Raw genomic sequence first — 15,193 nt, 5'->3', positions numbered from 1 at the left:
TGTTGGTGTATATTTCATATGAATCTAACACCCTGAGCATAAATATGAGGCTTATGTTGCCATTAGTTCCCGTAAGTACCCCATTTGAGGGTGCTTCAAGCTTTAATGTGAGGTGTCATATAATAAAATGAATATTATTTGCCCGGTATATATGTTTAGGGTGTCCAATCGAGATAAAATCGCCTCAGCTGGAAAGAGAATAAACATCAACAACAATGTAATGTAATGTAATTTTTGTTGTGGTGTCCGTGACGGTATAGAACCGTTTGCATTACATTTTCTAATACTTCTTGAATAAAATGTTGTTCTCCCATCGTACCAGATGTGACCAGGAGACTGTGTTTAGTTTCCAAACCTGTGTACAGATGTCAGGAATATCCCACATGAACGGAGTTGTGCATATAAAAGAATATTCACATTTAAAAAATTGATAGTCAAAGGGTTAAACTATATTAAACTGTTTTTAACTTACGTTTGTAACTGCATCCATGTGATCCACAAATGGTGACAAAGAACCTAATGATTTACTTCAATGAGAACTAGTAGTTGTATTTGCACATGAACCAGCGATAGAAATGCAGGGCTTTCTCTTGACACTGAAACATCAGGAATATCTAACATCAGGAAATATTAGAAATATTTCTAATAATTCTGCTGTTTCTTTCGCAGAAGATGTACTTGCAACCGTGTTCGAAAAAGTACTGCAGAGTGTTGTTCTTCAAGCCGTTTCATGTGAGCTGGACACTTAAAACACTTTTTTAAATGATTTGTCATTTTATTGACATTCGCATGTTTATATTCTTTATTACAGAACTTGCAAACAACACCTTTCTTTTTGGCTTTAAAAAATTGCCTTGCACGACTCTTCTTCTCCATGTTATATTTCTAGTTTTTCAAAACACTTTTCAAACAACAGTGAAAGAATACAGTTTAGACAGAAACTCATGCAATCATAACTTACAGAAGAGTGACAGCACAACACAGCATAACACTTGTATTGAAAGCAGAGACCAAGATATTGCGCAACCAACTGCAACGATTATCTTATCTTCCTTTTTCACATTGAAGCCAGTGCTGTGGTGTTGCCAGGTCTTGCACTTCTGCAACTGCACTTCCGCAAAACTCTCTGGGCCATATGCAGAGTCGTTCCGAAGTGTGATTAGTGCCATACTAAAGAGTTCGACTAACATTTGTTTCCTGCAGTAGTCCAGCCTTTAGTATGACGCTAATCATACATCAAAACGACTCTGCATAAGGCGGTCTATAAAACTAAGGGATGTTATGCATTTTAGTGTAAAATAACCGTGGGTAATATTTGTAACAATTTCAGTAACTAATAAAATACAGAAAAACGACACCGGTATGGTTAACAATTCTTAAAACTTCATAATAAATGATTTTCGTAAAATATTCACTTTTGGTAGGTAAATACAAAAGTGGTAAATACCCGGATAAATACCCATTTTTATTTACCTATCCACTGGGTATTTACCCGACCCACATCTCTAGTCACAAGTGAACTTTATGATACACAAAAGCGCCGTGTACATGGGTTCTCCTGTTTTCTCCGATTTATTTCATTCCATTATCATCACTTTCTCCCTCAGCCTCCATGCATAATTGTGGAACGTTAAACTAAAAAATGTTAAGGTTTCCGGCTAATGCTTTGCCATTGGTGTGAGTACAATTTTAGTTGCTGCCAGGAATGTAAATGGAGCTTATACGGAAATACCATATACGACATATACCGTAACGACCTAATATTGTTAGTCCAACCTATATTCACCTTAAATTTCCGACAGAACGATGGTGTATAGGGATATACGCTCAAAATTGAGTATATACCCTCCTTGTTTGTATTGCATTTTTTTGAACTCTTCGAAGTAAGAAAAAAGTTATTGTATGATTGATATAAACTTTGTTGTGGAAAAGTTTACTAATCCCGACTAATCTGTTTTTATCATCTACAATGCTAGCCAAGTATTTCTTGTTAGGAGTCAACAGGTAGAAAACTTTGGTGTTGTTTTGCTCAATTGTTTCCACACTTCGGTTACGCAAAGTCGAGAGGGAAAAAGGGATAAAATGGTCTTGGGTACTGCTTAGAAGTTCGGGGTTATAATTACTAACCTCTTATTGGAAATGTATGGCCAAAAAAAAAAAAAAAAAAAAAAAAAAACGGATACTGACATAACCAAGCATCAAGAACTAAGAGAAGTAAAAAACTCAGAGTTAAGATATGAGTAAAGTGTACGAAATTACGAAAATTAATTTGGTAGCAGCGCGGACGCAATTTTTTTCTTTTTTTGTCGAAACTGGAGAATTTCTTGAATAGTTGACATAGCTCTCAAGAATACGCGCCGTTTGCCACAACTATTTTGGCGCAGTTTGCCGTAATACTGTTACTGCTGATTTATCGCCTCACAACCGTGAAGAGTAACGCATAATTCACGTAGCACCCAATGGTTACCAGATTACTATTTTACAACAGTCACATCCTTATTTCAAGCTTCGAAATAGATGTTTCCTAGATAATTATAATAGGGATGGTAAGGAGAATGTAATACACTATTGTTACATTAGGATAAGTCATACAAGGTCAGTAACCAGCGCTGTAGCATTTCATGCGTTGATCTCCAGTTATATTACTCGTATTGATGTATTCACTTGCAAAAACATTGATGTCCAGAGTTTTTATTGGATCAAACATCCAATATATTTCAGGCAAATATTTTATTGTAGGCCTTATATCTGGAGAACTACAAGTACATATAGTGTACCCAAACCAAAATTATCACTTAACTCAGTATGGTGCGCTTATTTCGAAAAAAATATGAAAACTCAATATAGAGGCCGTTCAAAAATTTTGTGGCACCTGATCTAAAAAAATCCAATATATTTCATCAATCAAACATTTTCTTGTGCAACTCATATCTGGAGAACTACGTATAGTGCAGCCAAACCTGAACTATCACTTAACTCAATATGATGTGCTTATTCCTTAAATAAGGGAAACTCGATTTAGGGGCCGTTCAAATATTTTGTGGCACCTGATCCAAACACTAATTCTTGGCCAAGATCACAATCTTTTGATGCGATTTTTGGATCATTCCTAAAATTCTTGTTTTATTGGATACTAGCTTATATTACCCGCTTCGCTGGGTTGAAATGAAAATTTAAATACACAACTACGTTTCTCGTGTGTTTAGTACTCGTGAAATATGCTGTTTTCGTTTTTAATGGCATCGACTTAAACTGCATCGGAAAGATCATTGATCATCTCGGCGACTCCGAAAACCATGAATTCGACACTAATATTGGTCATTTTCGATCATTTTATTATCTCCCCCTCTCCCAAGTTGCGGGGCTGAATTTGGTTTTAAACGGGATCGGAAGTGTCACTCTTAATCTCAGTGACTCTAAAAACTACGGATCAGACACTAATATCGGCCATTTTTGATCATTATTATATATCTGCCCCTCCTCCTCTTCCATTTTGCGGGGCACGGCATCGGAAGTGTCACAGGTCATCTCAGCGACTCCGGAAACTATGGATTCGACACTAATATGGGTTATTATTGATCAGTGTTATGTATTTCCCTTTCCCCCTCCCCAAGATGCGGGGCTGAATTTGGATTGAAACAGCATCAGAAGTGTCACTGTTTCTCTCATCGACCCCGAAAACTATGGATTCAACAATAATATCGGTCATTTTTCATCATTTTTAAATTTCTTTCCCCCTCCCCCAACCCTACGTCGCATCGTCAAAGTGAATATCCTAAAGTAATCCCTGCTCTTAAACTCATGTGTGTTGAAAATTTGATTGAAATCGGTCGGGTGGCTCAAGAGTGATGAAGTCACACAGGTAGTCATTTTAATTTTAATTGTTTTACATATATCTCTCCCTCCCCCTCCTCTAGGTTGGCTTGTCAAAGTGAAACGATAGAAAACACCCAAGCCTCGTCCCCCATATATGTTGAAAATTTGATCGAGATTGGTTGGGTGGTTCAAAAGTTTTTACGTTTTATTAGTTTTTATTTATACGTCCCCCTCTCCTCCCCCTCCTCTAGGATCTACCGTTAAAGTGAAATTACAAAAATATTTCCAGATCCGAACCTCATGTATCTTGAAAATTTGATTGAGATCGGTCGGATAGTTCAAGAGTTATTAAGTTTCAAAAATAGTCACCTTCAGTATTATATAAATTGATTTTTATTAGGGATGTGCACGAGACTTGATTTGTGACTGTCTCGTCTCGAAAATGTGTTGTAAAAGTGATGTTTCGACTCGAAAACTGTATATTTCTCTATTGGAAGAGCCGTGTCTCGACTCGAATTTTGTCAGGAAAATCCTGTCCGGACTCGTCTCGTGCGCATCCCTAATTTTTATATATTCCCCCTCCTTCTCCTCTCCTACGTTGCTTCGTCAAAGTTAAATCATAAGAACGATACCAGGCCTAAACCTCATCTATGTTGAAAATTTAATCAAGATCGGTTGAGTGGTTCAGGAGTTAAGTTTTATTTATTTTTATACCCCTCCTCCACTCCTCAGTTCTATCATCAAAGTGAATAGCCTAAAACCGGCCAGCTTCGAACCTCATCCATGTTACAAATTTGATCGAGATCGGTCGGGCGGTTCAGGAGATTTAGTCACAAACATAGTGATTTTCATATATACATTGGATATCCAGGTTTAAAGTTTAATTTAGAAATTAATAAGAGTTCTCCGTGTCAAAAGGTTATTTCAGATATTTACCACAGAGTTCTCTATGACGTCATGTGTTCACCTCATAACATTGTAAAAAATTCTTACATAATGGTGGTTCATAATCTCCAAATATTTTAAATGCCAAGAACGAATTAGAAATAATAAACTTGTTACTTTCCTTCTATGGCTCGGGACCCTCTCGAGCATGAAGACTGAGGCAGCCGTCCCTTGCTTCACCCACTGGGCGACCCTAAATTTGAGTTCAAGTAGTCGAGTTAACCATTCGTGTGTTCTATGTGCCCGTCCAATAAGTTTCCTAGTGGATATGACGCACAGTTCTTGGGTGCTTGAATGTGTGGCCAACGTTGAATCTAACAAGGGACATCATAATGTCCGGCTCCGATTTCAATGATCTTTTTTTTCTGATAGAAGGAATGTATGCGTTACTTATGATGACAGAAATTTCTGCCATGGTACATGTTCTCTCTCTCTCTCTCTCTCTATATATATATATATATATATATATATATAGGGTGGGCCATGGGCCATTTTAATTAATCCACGGAAATATCTGAAAAATGATAAAACATAGAAGAAATTTTTGAAGTACACGTTATATATTGCTAAGGGGGAAAACCAATTCCGCCAAAAGTACCCCTCCCCGCCCCCCGTAAACTTTAACTTTGAAATGTCAAATGGGAACATGGGTCGAGTAATATCTCGTTCGAAAGGTCTTGGAAAACTAAGTAACGCTGTACCAAAAGATGTTTCATATTGTGCAAGTTTCAAAATGGCCGCCATGATATGGTTCGGAAACTCCAGTACCCGTAGTATGAAAACCATGGAAGGTAAATGAATGGAACAAACTTGAAATACGTAAATATCATAGGGCATATTGAATGATGTAATCCCTGTGATCCCAGTGGCCTCCCTGAAGGGGTCTTGTGGGCTAACTTCAAAATTTCAATGTCCGACCGGACAACGGTTCGGGCGTACGCTTGACCTACCCAATGCTGTTTGGAAGGCAGACTTCATGCATAGAGAATTGGTGCACTAAGTTAACGCGGATGGCCACAGTTACATTTTGATTGACTATTAGCATTCATGTCATATTGTGAGCTTGAGGGACGAAACGGTGTGTACGTATATCCCCGAAATGCTTTCTGAATAACCAGCACGCATTGCATAAAAGTTTCTCTTTTTTTAGTCACTACAGCATCATCCTTACAAACAAATGTTTCAACCACACCATACCTATTTGTAAGGTTAGCCTTAATTTACGAATTAAAGTAGAGTTCTCGTTTGAACTTTCACTTTACTTTCCACCCCACTCACATACAGAGCGCAGGGAGAGATTATTTTGCAGGACTTGAATTTCTCTCTATACATTATGGCAATTTTACTCTAATATTTTTATCTCTGTTGTATTATTCTCGAGCCTTGGAACGCCTCCGTGGTTTTCCTATTTAATTTTCGTTATTTTCATTTATGTCTAACCGTATTCATACTATGGGCACTAGACGTTTTCTTAGACACAGTCACCATGTCTTTGCGATCATTTTGAAAACGGTGTCTCATGTCGAAAATTTTCTTACAGAAGCTGTTTGATATTAATTTGTCTATGTAACGTGATGTTACTCGCTTCAAGCTGCTATTTGAAATTTTCAAGTTGGCCCCGGATACCTTTCAGTTGGCCCTTGGAGTCACCCCGACAACACCTCTCGATGTGCCTTACGTCAGTTAACTACTCCAGTTTTTCTTTTGTCGATTTATCTCCAATCGCTTTCATACTACGGGTACTAAACCTTTTCTCTGACACGGATACTATGTTTCGGCGGCCTTTTGAGAACACTGCCATTTCACATCAATCGTTTTCTCCTGCAATATTTTAGATTTTGCAAGATTTATCGTACGAGGTACCACTCGACTCATGTTACTATTTGAAATTTTGAAGTTAGCCCCCAAGACCCCTTTAGGGAGGCCACTGGGATCACAGGGACCACACCGTTCGATATGCCCTATGATATTTACGTATTTCAATTTTATTCCATTCATTTACCTTCCATGGTTTTCACACTGCGGGTACTGGAGTTTCCGAACCATATTATGGCGGCCATTTTGAAACCGGTGCACAATATGGAGCATCTTTAGGTACAACGTTACTTAGTTTTCCAAGACCTTTCGAACGAGGTATTACTCGACCCATGTTCGCATTTGACATTTCAAAGTTACCCCCCGTTACCCCCATTTAGGGGGGCGAGGAGGGGTACTTTTGGCGGAATTGGGTTTCCCCCTTAGCAATATATAACGTGTACTTGAAACATTTCTTCTATGTTTTATCATTTTTCAGATATTTCCGTGGTGGATTAATTAAAATGGCCCTCCCGATATATATATATTAAGAGTTGTGATGTGGTTATTAGAGATTACTGCAAAAGTATCTTATTACCCTTTGTAAATGAAGTGTTAATGAAAAAAAAAAAGTGAAGAACAACCATGTGGATACAATATAAGGCCTAGGCGGGAGTCGTATGGTAGGTATGACCTTGACGGCAGCCATCTTGGAATCCGCCATTTTGAATTAAGGTCGAGTTTTTTTAAATGGGAATAGGGTAATATGATACATATCAACTTATTATCATTAATACGCGGGTTAGAAGCGGAGGTAAGGGACTTACGCACATAGTAAGTAGAAAATATACACAATTAGTATGCCTGTAACTTTTCCCCAAATGTGCGTATCTTAAAACAAACTTCACCATTGTTTTCCTGATTAAATTTTAGCCCGAAATTATACATCATATTACCCTATTCCCATTTTTAAAAACTTGACGAAATTATACATCATATTACCCTATTCCCATTTTTAAAAACTTGACGAAATTATACATCATATTACCCTATTCCCATTTTTAAAAACTTGACCTTAATTCAAAATGGCGGATTTCAAGATGGCTGTCGTCAATGTCATACCTACCATTCGACTTCCCCCTAGGCCTTATATGTATCCACATGATTGTTCTTCACTTTTTTCCCATTAACACTCCGTTTACAAAGGGTAGTAAGGTACTTGTGCAGTAATTTTTAAAAACCATATCACAACACTTAAAAATTACATTTAAAAAATAGAAAACATGCACCATGGCAAAACTTTCTGTCACCACAAATAATGCATACATGCCCTCTATCAGCAAAAAAAAAAAAAAGAAAAAAGAAAGAAAGAAAGAAAGAAAGAAAGAAAAAGAAAAGAAAGAGAGAAAAAAGTTCATTGAAATCGGAGCCGTACATTTGGGTGATGTCCCTTGTAAGCAGATCGTAAGGGGAAGAATGTTATTAACTGTAACTGTTCCACCAACGATTTTCCATGTATCTATAAATAGGCTGCTGTGAAATGTGTAGAATTAACAGTAGGCTTACATCAGATCACCTTTGAAATTGAATTAAATTTGTTTTGTGTATTGTGGTTATACCCTTTAGGCTGAAGGAAACAGATGATCAACGTGAATGATTATGAAAGAATTCATAGAACTAGTAGGAAACGCAAAACTCACGAATACGATATTGTTCACCACTCACACGGCCTGGGATCCAACCAGGCTAACCTTGTACCAAAGGTGAGCGCTCTATCGTGAACCCACCGTGCCCCAGATCAGATTGAAATGAAATGAAATGAAATCTTTGAGTTTTACGTCCCACGGTTATGCCGGTTAGGCTAAAGGAGGCGGTTATGATGAGAGATAAATGAAATGGTGGAATGAAGAAAGTGGGAGGAAACGGGAGAACCCCGAGTAAACGGCGCACACGGTGTTTGTCCACCACAAAGTTCACTTGGCGGGAGCAGGGTTTGAACCCGGGACCCCAAGCACCAGAGGTGAACGCTCTACCACTGAGTCACCGCGTCCCTTCCAGATCAGATTGAGTTTCATTAGTTAACATGTATACGATTGTTACAATTTAATGGGATTTTGAGGCTTGTCCTGTTCTTGCGATAGCCGGAATTAGTCTATACATTTCCATAAATCCTGGTTCTTTGGTTCTTTAATCGCATAACATAATGTAAAAATAAAAACGGGCTGCATTATACAAGGACGTCAACTTATGAAGCAATCGTAAGTTAACTATGCTTTCTTTTTGATTAGATTTTATTTAATACTCTTTTTCAGTATCGAGGCTCGGAGTGTCATTTAGAAGCGGGGGGGGGGGTCAAGTGCCTCCCCACCCTAAGTGAAACTTAAATGACGCTAGTCCCGGGCTAATGGGGATATGTTAGTAAGTATTTTAATAACAAACTACGAAGAAATCTCAAGTAAAAGAAAAAAGTATTGAAAAATATTTTACAATATTTACGTTCCTTCCTTTGTTCTCTCAAATACAACAATTTCCCCTTTCATTATGACCTCAACTATTATAAAAAGTACATGTTCAATAATGTCTTGGAAAATATTTTACAATATCTGCGTTCCTTTCTCAGTTGAATCAAATGTTAACTAAACTTTCTTTCCACATAACTTTTTGTTTTCATTATTCTGTCAACTACTGTCTGTTTCAAAAGACAAGTTAAAGGAGCAATAGAAAACTCTTTCTGAAATAACATGTTTGATACTGCAGAGAAGCTATGACGAAAAATTATGATACAAAATGTCCACACTGTAACAGAATGGCACCATGCTTTCGAAAGCTTAAAATTTCCCTGAATAGCAACAGAAATTCTAAGAATTCCGTAACTTTTCTAGAAATTTCAAATCCTCTGACTTTTCCAGGCTATCGCGCTCATATGCCACCATCTATTGGAAGTAACACAAATCTCTTCATAAGAAAGAGTAACCAAAAGCTTGCTGTAGCTTTTAATTTTTAACACTGATTCTTCTTTTTCTCATTTCTTTTTGTTTCATCCTTTCTTAATTTTTTTCATTTGTGGTTTTGAAGAGGGGTCCGGCCCCTCCCCTTGGCTACGTGCCTGCGTTCTAGAAGTGGTTGTGAAAAGGAGATCAAGAATAAACACCACAGTGAAAGAAACCTAATACAGTACTTCAGGAGAAGTGGTTTTGAAAGTTCGTCAACTATATAAGTCCCGAAAATTCCGGGGTACTACCGAAATGGTCATGTGTCCCAAAAATAAATTTCGGGACTAAAAATGTCCGGTTTTAGGCGAACAGAGAAAGTATAACTTTTAAAAATCTGTTTATGAATATAGCAGATCAAAACAAGAGGTTAAACTGGTGAACCCATTACATTTGTTGTAATATTATCGGTATTTATTTCTCCTTGCATCCGTCTAGAGATCAGAAGTTCATTTTATAATTAAAGGTTGTTTTGTGTTACTGTATTGCCCTCCACTAATTTCATTGTATTTCTAGAGTCGCTGTGCACTACAATGCAAAGGAGAAAATCATTTTTAGGTTGTTTTTAGAGAGAGGCTAATACTTTGTTTTAGATTTTTATATTTGCTACACTACTCAAGGAAGTAATGCAACTTTGCTCCGTTATTTCGCGAATTTTAAAGATAAAATCAGTGTCTCCCGGATTTCCACTTTTGAAATATAACATCCCTAACTTAAGGTAATAGATCAAATAAATAAGGAAATGATTGTTCCATTTTTTAAATGGAAAAGAGCAGTACATTTCTGATCATTCCTACTTCTCATGAATTCCTACAAAAGGAAATAAATTGCCCTCCCTCAGTTTTCACTCCTCAGTTCTCATCACTTAAAAAAAAAAAAAAAAAAAAAAGTTGTTTTAAAAACATTTGAGCAAAGTTTTCTCATAAATTGTGCCCTACTATGCTAACAGACACAATAAATAACTGATAAGACTCGAATGGACCAAAATAGTGGCGCTCTTGTTTCTTAATTCCGCACCCTGTTACTAAAATTATTGTAGTAAATGTGTCAAAGAAGTTTGCCTCGGAAATAAATTTGATTGGTAGCTTGACATACCTTTTTCAGTCTCGAGGCTATATGAGAAAGGACCTACTGTTAAAAGTGAGATTCAAACTACTAAAGTATATATCCGAAAAAAATATACTATTGGAATCTAACCTAGAACCACGCGCATAAAAGATACGTTCGTTAGTAATCCGGTAATGAAAGGGCACTGGACATTTTTTAATTAATTTAAAACTTCGATGGTAGTGGCACAAACTATGTATTAGTTCCTCTTTCAGTAAGTATACGCTTTAATATTGAAATGGTCAAGTGTATATCATCATTGGTTAGCGTCCTTATATCATTAATTATTAATTGCAGAATTAAATAATTACAATTAAAGTAAACTTTGAACTACATAAATTGGTTAATTGACCAGTAGAAACGTCAATTGTTAATTACATGTAACAATTAAAAGTAATCATAATTTCCCTCTCATTGGTATGTAGCTAAGTGAATAAAGTATATACTGTATAGTTTATACTGTACTAGCTTATCTTTTCCAGGCAGTTCTGTTTGATGCAAATGAAGACACATTTTTATGTGGGGCTACTCTCCTTACCTCAAGGGACGTTTTAACAGCAGCGTCCTGTGTCAGTGATAAGTCTCCAAGTGAATTGATGGTCAGATTGGGAGAGTGGGACATCCTAGGCAACGATCACCCTGCAGAAGTTTTCACAAGTACTGACATTCCAGTCTCCGAAAAGCATATTCATGCAGGTATTTATAGAACTTTGATTAATATATTTTCTACATATTTTATTAAGCTTAGTACACTCCAAGTAAAATTTCTTCCCTAAGGTAAAGAAAATTTAGGGCGTAGCAATTTTTTGTATACTGAAAACGAAAAGCTTTAGATTATTGATCTACATTTCAACATGTCGAGAGGCAGACGTAGCCACAACAAAGCACCTGCCCCTTAATCTCCCTTTGTTGTAGTCACCTGGTCAGACCACTAAGTTTTGGTAAATGATAATTTAACTCAGCCGCAGTACTTATCACATTACAGAATCCAAGCTGATCATGCCTGGGAAACCTACATTCTGCAATAAACTGTATTTCTCCATATCAACGACCATAGATTAGTCTCTCACACGCTGTACTATTTACTCATTATGAGTTGACATCACTGATTCTCTCTTTAAAATGGTACTATGCGTGTGCAGGTTAGGTATAAGTTCTGATATGAACATATACGGAATTCAAAAATTTAACTCCATCAAAGACAGTATTTAATGTTTGTCCCTAAACTAAGTTTTCGGATCTCTTTATGCAGAATTTTTTTCTCACAATCCATACTACACTGTATTCGAAAAGTATATATATATATATATACCTGTTATACACTAAAAACTACTTAACTTACTCTTACATTAGTTATTTAAAATGTCCCTCTGAACATTCAGCCATATGTATACGCATTTCGTCTTGTTCTCGGAGTCTCTCATAACTTGTTCATGTGCAAAATTTTTGTTAAATACCGAGAAGCAGTTGGAAGTTCTAAGGACATGTAGGGCTTTCGTCTACAAACATTACTTATTGCATAACATCAGAAGTAAAAATCCAGTGGGATTAAGTTTGAAGAGCGAGGTGGCTTACTAGTCCTTAGAAACAATCCAATCTCCGAAAACCTCTTGCAGTAACTTCGTGTACTTCCCGGTTATATGTGCTGTCTTGCTAAACTGAAGTGTTACTAATTTCATCCTGCTAGCTCTCCCATGAACTGATAAATTATTTTACAATAACAATCTGAACTTTTTTGCGAAGAATATTGAGCCAACTATAGTTCTCCTAAATATTTGTAATCCTCCACCACCTTAATTTTCTGGTCATCTAAAGGAATTTCATGTACTCCATGTGCGTTGTAGGCTGATCATAAACGTGAGTTCTGCCTATACACAGACCCTGATAAAAGGAAGAATTCCTTATCTGCGTTCAAACCTGTTCAAAAAATCGTCAGGATTGTCTTCGAGAAACTGAAACTAATCACAGTAATGAATTTGCTTTCTGCATCCTGTGGCCAATAACTTTTTTAATAGCTTTCAATTTACATGGGATGAGATTGACCATCATACGAACTGCCTTCTTTGCAGTTGCAACACCAATGTATTTAGGTCAATTTTCGCATGGATTTATTGAGACAGTGTTGCATAGAAACTTCCACAGATTTTCTTCGAGTACTGATGGTTTACTACTTTGCTCATAGTCCTTTACGACCCAGTCTCCATGTTTCTCAATTAGCTCCCCTTTACATTATTTCGACTAGGAACCGTTGTAACTCGAAAACTAAATGTATTCACCCTGCTCAGAGACGATGTTAGGTGCGCGCGGGGCCTAGTGCCAATAATGACCCCACGGGGCCTGATTACTGGTAAAAATCGCGATGTGCTTTTGTATCTAGTACTTGGACGAACCATGCTCAGAACGCGGAGCTCCTGTAAGCACGGGGCCTGGGGTAGTCGCCCCATTTGCCACCCCGAAACTCCGCTTCTGGCCCTGCTCACGAAAGACTTATTTAGTAAAGAATATTCGTTGTTCTAAATTAAAACCAATCTGAATGCACATAAGAAGACTAAGTTTCAATAGTTCAAAGCCCATGCACACAATGAACACACCTTACACCTCGTCTCAAGGTCTCCAGCCTGGCTGTCTCGCGGAATAAAGCTGCACGCGTCTTTACAGAAAACATTACTCGTAGTGCATGGAATACAATCGCTTAATATATAGGCCCTAAAGTTTGTATAGGTGCATGGACCTAGTTACTTGGCGACGACATACTGTATGTTCTGAAACTCTGTATAAACTTAATATTATCATGTTCCAATAAAAATTAAACAATGAAAAGTTTAAAATTATTATACACGCATATACTTTGTGATGACTCCTTTGTGAAAGTTCTATTAAAGAACAAGAATAACAATGTGATCCAACCACGGAAAAGACAAAAAAAAAAAAAAAAACGTCCTATGACATTGTTACAAAAGAGCTAGTACGCAAACGGATTTTCCAGTGGTATCAAAATATATTAGATAAAAACTTTCAAGGTGATTATTTTGAAAGAAAGTGAAAAAACATATTTTCCATATAATAAAAAGAAACCAGCATACACAGTGCCTTTCTCGATCCAAAATAGTTTCTGTAATAATATAAAAGCTGGCGTTTTAAAACAATAATTATCTTTCAACTTCCACCAGCTAATAGTGTAATTTGGTGTATTCAATCTCCATCGTCCGGAGACTGTGAGCTCCGAAACATCGAGGATGAACCAAACAGGACTGACGGTCGTAAAGGGACGCCTGAGTTTGTGAGTTCGCACTGTGCTATAGCACGGCCAACAAGAGATGGTCTCTGACGTTTCTTACCACATGTGGTGGGACATTGCAGAGGTCCATCAACTTGGAGTGCGGAATCGGCAAATCACATATTAAACATGTTCATAATTTTGTACATATTTTGTACAATTTTGTACATCTTTGAAAAAATTTTGTACACCCTTGTGTTTCCAGTAATTTTCGATCAAAATTCCGCACTCCAAGTTGACGTTCGAGTGCGGAATCACCAGATCCGAGATTTAAGTAGCTAAAAATAATCTGCAAATTTTGTACAATTTTGTACACCTTTAAAATAATTTTGTACACCCCTGTGTTCCGAGAAAATTACCGTCAAAGTTTCGAACTCGACCATCAACTTGGAGTGCGGAATTCTCAAATCGAAAAATTAACTATCCAAAAAGTATCTACGAATTTTGTACATTTTTGTACACCTTTTAAAAAATTTTGTACACCCCTGTATTTCGAAAAAAATGATCTACTTACGGATGCCACCATAAGCAAACCATTAAGTTGGAATGCCGATTGGCAATATATGACATATAATTACCGCATTTGATTCAATATATGCCGTAAAATTTTGTAAACCTTCCGTAGAATTTTGTACACCATCCAAATAATTTTGTACACCCTTGAGTTTCCAGTAATTTTCGATCAAAATTCCTCACTCCAAGTTGACGTTTGAGTGCGGAATCACCAGATCCGAGATTTAAGTAGCTAAAAATTATCTGCAAATTTTGTACAATTTTGTACACCTTTAAAATAATTTTGTACACCCTTGTGTTCCGAGAAAATTGCCGTCAAAGTTTCGAACTCGACCATCAAGTTGGAGTGCGGAATTCTAAAATCGAAAAATTAACTATCCAAAAAATATCTACGAATTTAGTACATTTTTGTACACCTTTTAAAAAAATTTGTACACCCCTGTAAAAAAGGCCTAATTACGGATGCCACCATAAGCAAACCATTAAGTTGGAATGCCGATTGGCAATATATGACATATAATTACAGCATTTGATTGAATATATGCCATAAAATTTTGTACACCTTCCGTGGAATTTTGTACACCATCTAAATAATTTTGTATACCCCTGTGTTTCCAGTAATTTTCGATCAAAATTCCGTACTCTAAGTTGACGTTTGAGTGTGGAATCACCAGATCCGAGATTTATGTAGCTAAAAATAATCTGCAAATGTTGTACAATTTTGTACACCTTTAAAATAATTTTGTACACC

General features: G+C 36.8%; 2 protein-coding genes across 2 annotated transcripts in view; one reads left to right on the top strand and one right to left on the bottom strand.

The window, feature by feature from the left end:
- LOC145684553 (uncharacterized) overlaps positions 1-1,072 on the bottom strand; it is an 11,513-nt gene extending 10,441 nt beyond the window's left edge. Inside the window, exon 1 of the mRNA XM_081756947.1 lies at positions 473-1,072. Coding sequence (XP_081613073.1) covers positions 473-490 — 18 coding nt within the window. The 5' untranslated portion in view covers positions 491-1,072. The remainder of the gene's footprint in view (positions 1-472) is intronic.
- Positions 1-15,193, top strand: part of LOC145686175 (uncharacterized) — a 158,301-nt gene that overhangs the window by 61,556 nt on the left and 81,552 nt on the right. Inside the window, exon 4 of the mRNA XM_081759195.1 lies at positions 11,135-11,348. Coding sequence (XP_081615321.1) covers positions 11,135-11,348 — 214 coding nt within the window. The remainder of the gene's footprint in view (positions 1-11,134; positions 11,349-15,193) is intronic.

The sequence above is a fragment of the Thermobia domestica genome, chromosome 5, assembly GCF_964235325.1.
Source record: "Thermobia domestica chromosome 5, izTheDome1.hap1.1, whole genome shotgun sequence".
Classification (NCBI taxonomy): domain Eukaryota; kingdom Metazoa; phylum Arthropoda; class Insecta; order Zygentoma; family Lepismatidae; genus Thermobia; species Thermobia domestica.
This window is presented reverse-complemented; position numbering and strand designations above follow the sequence as displayed.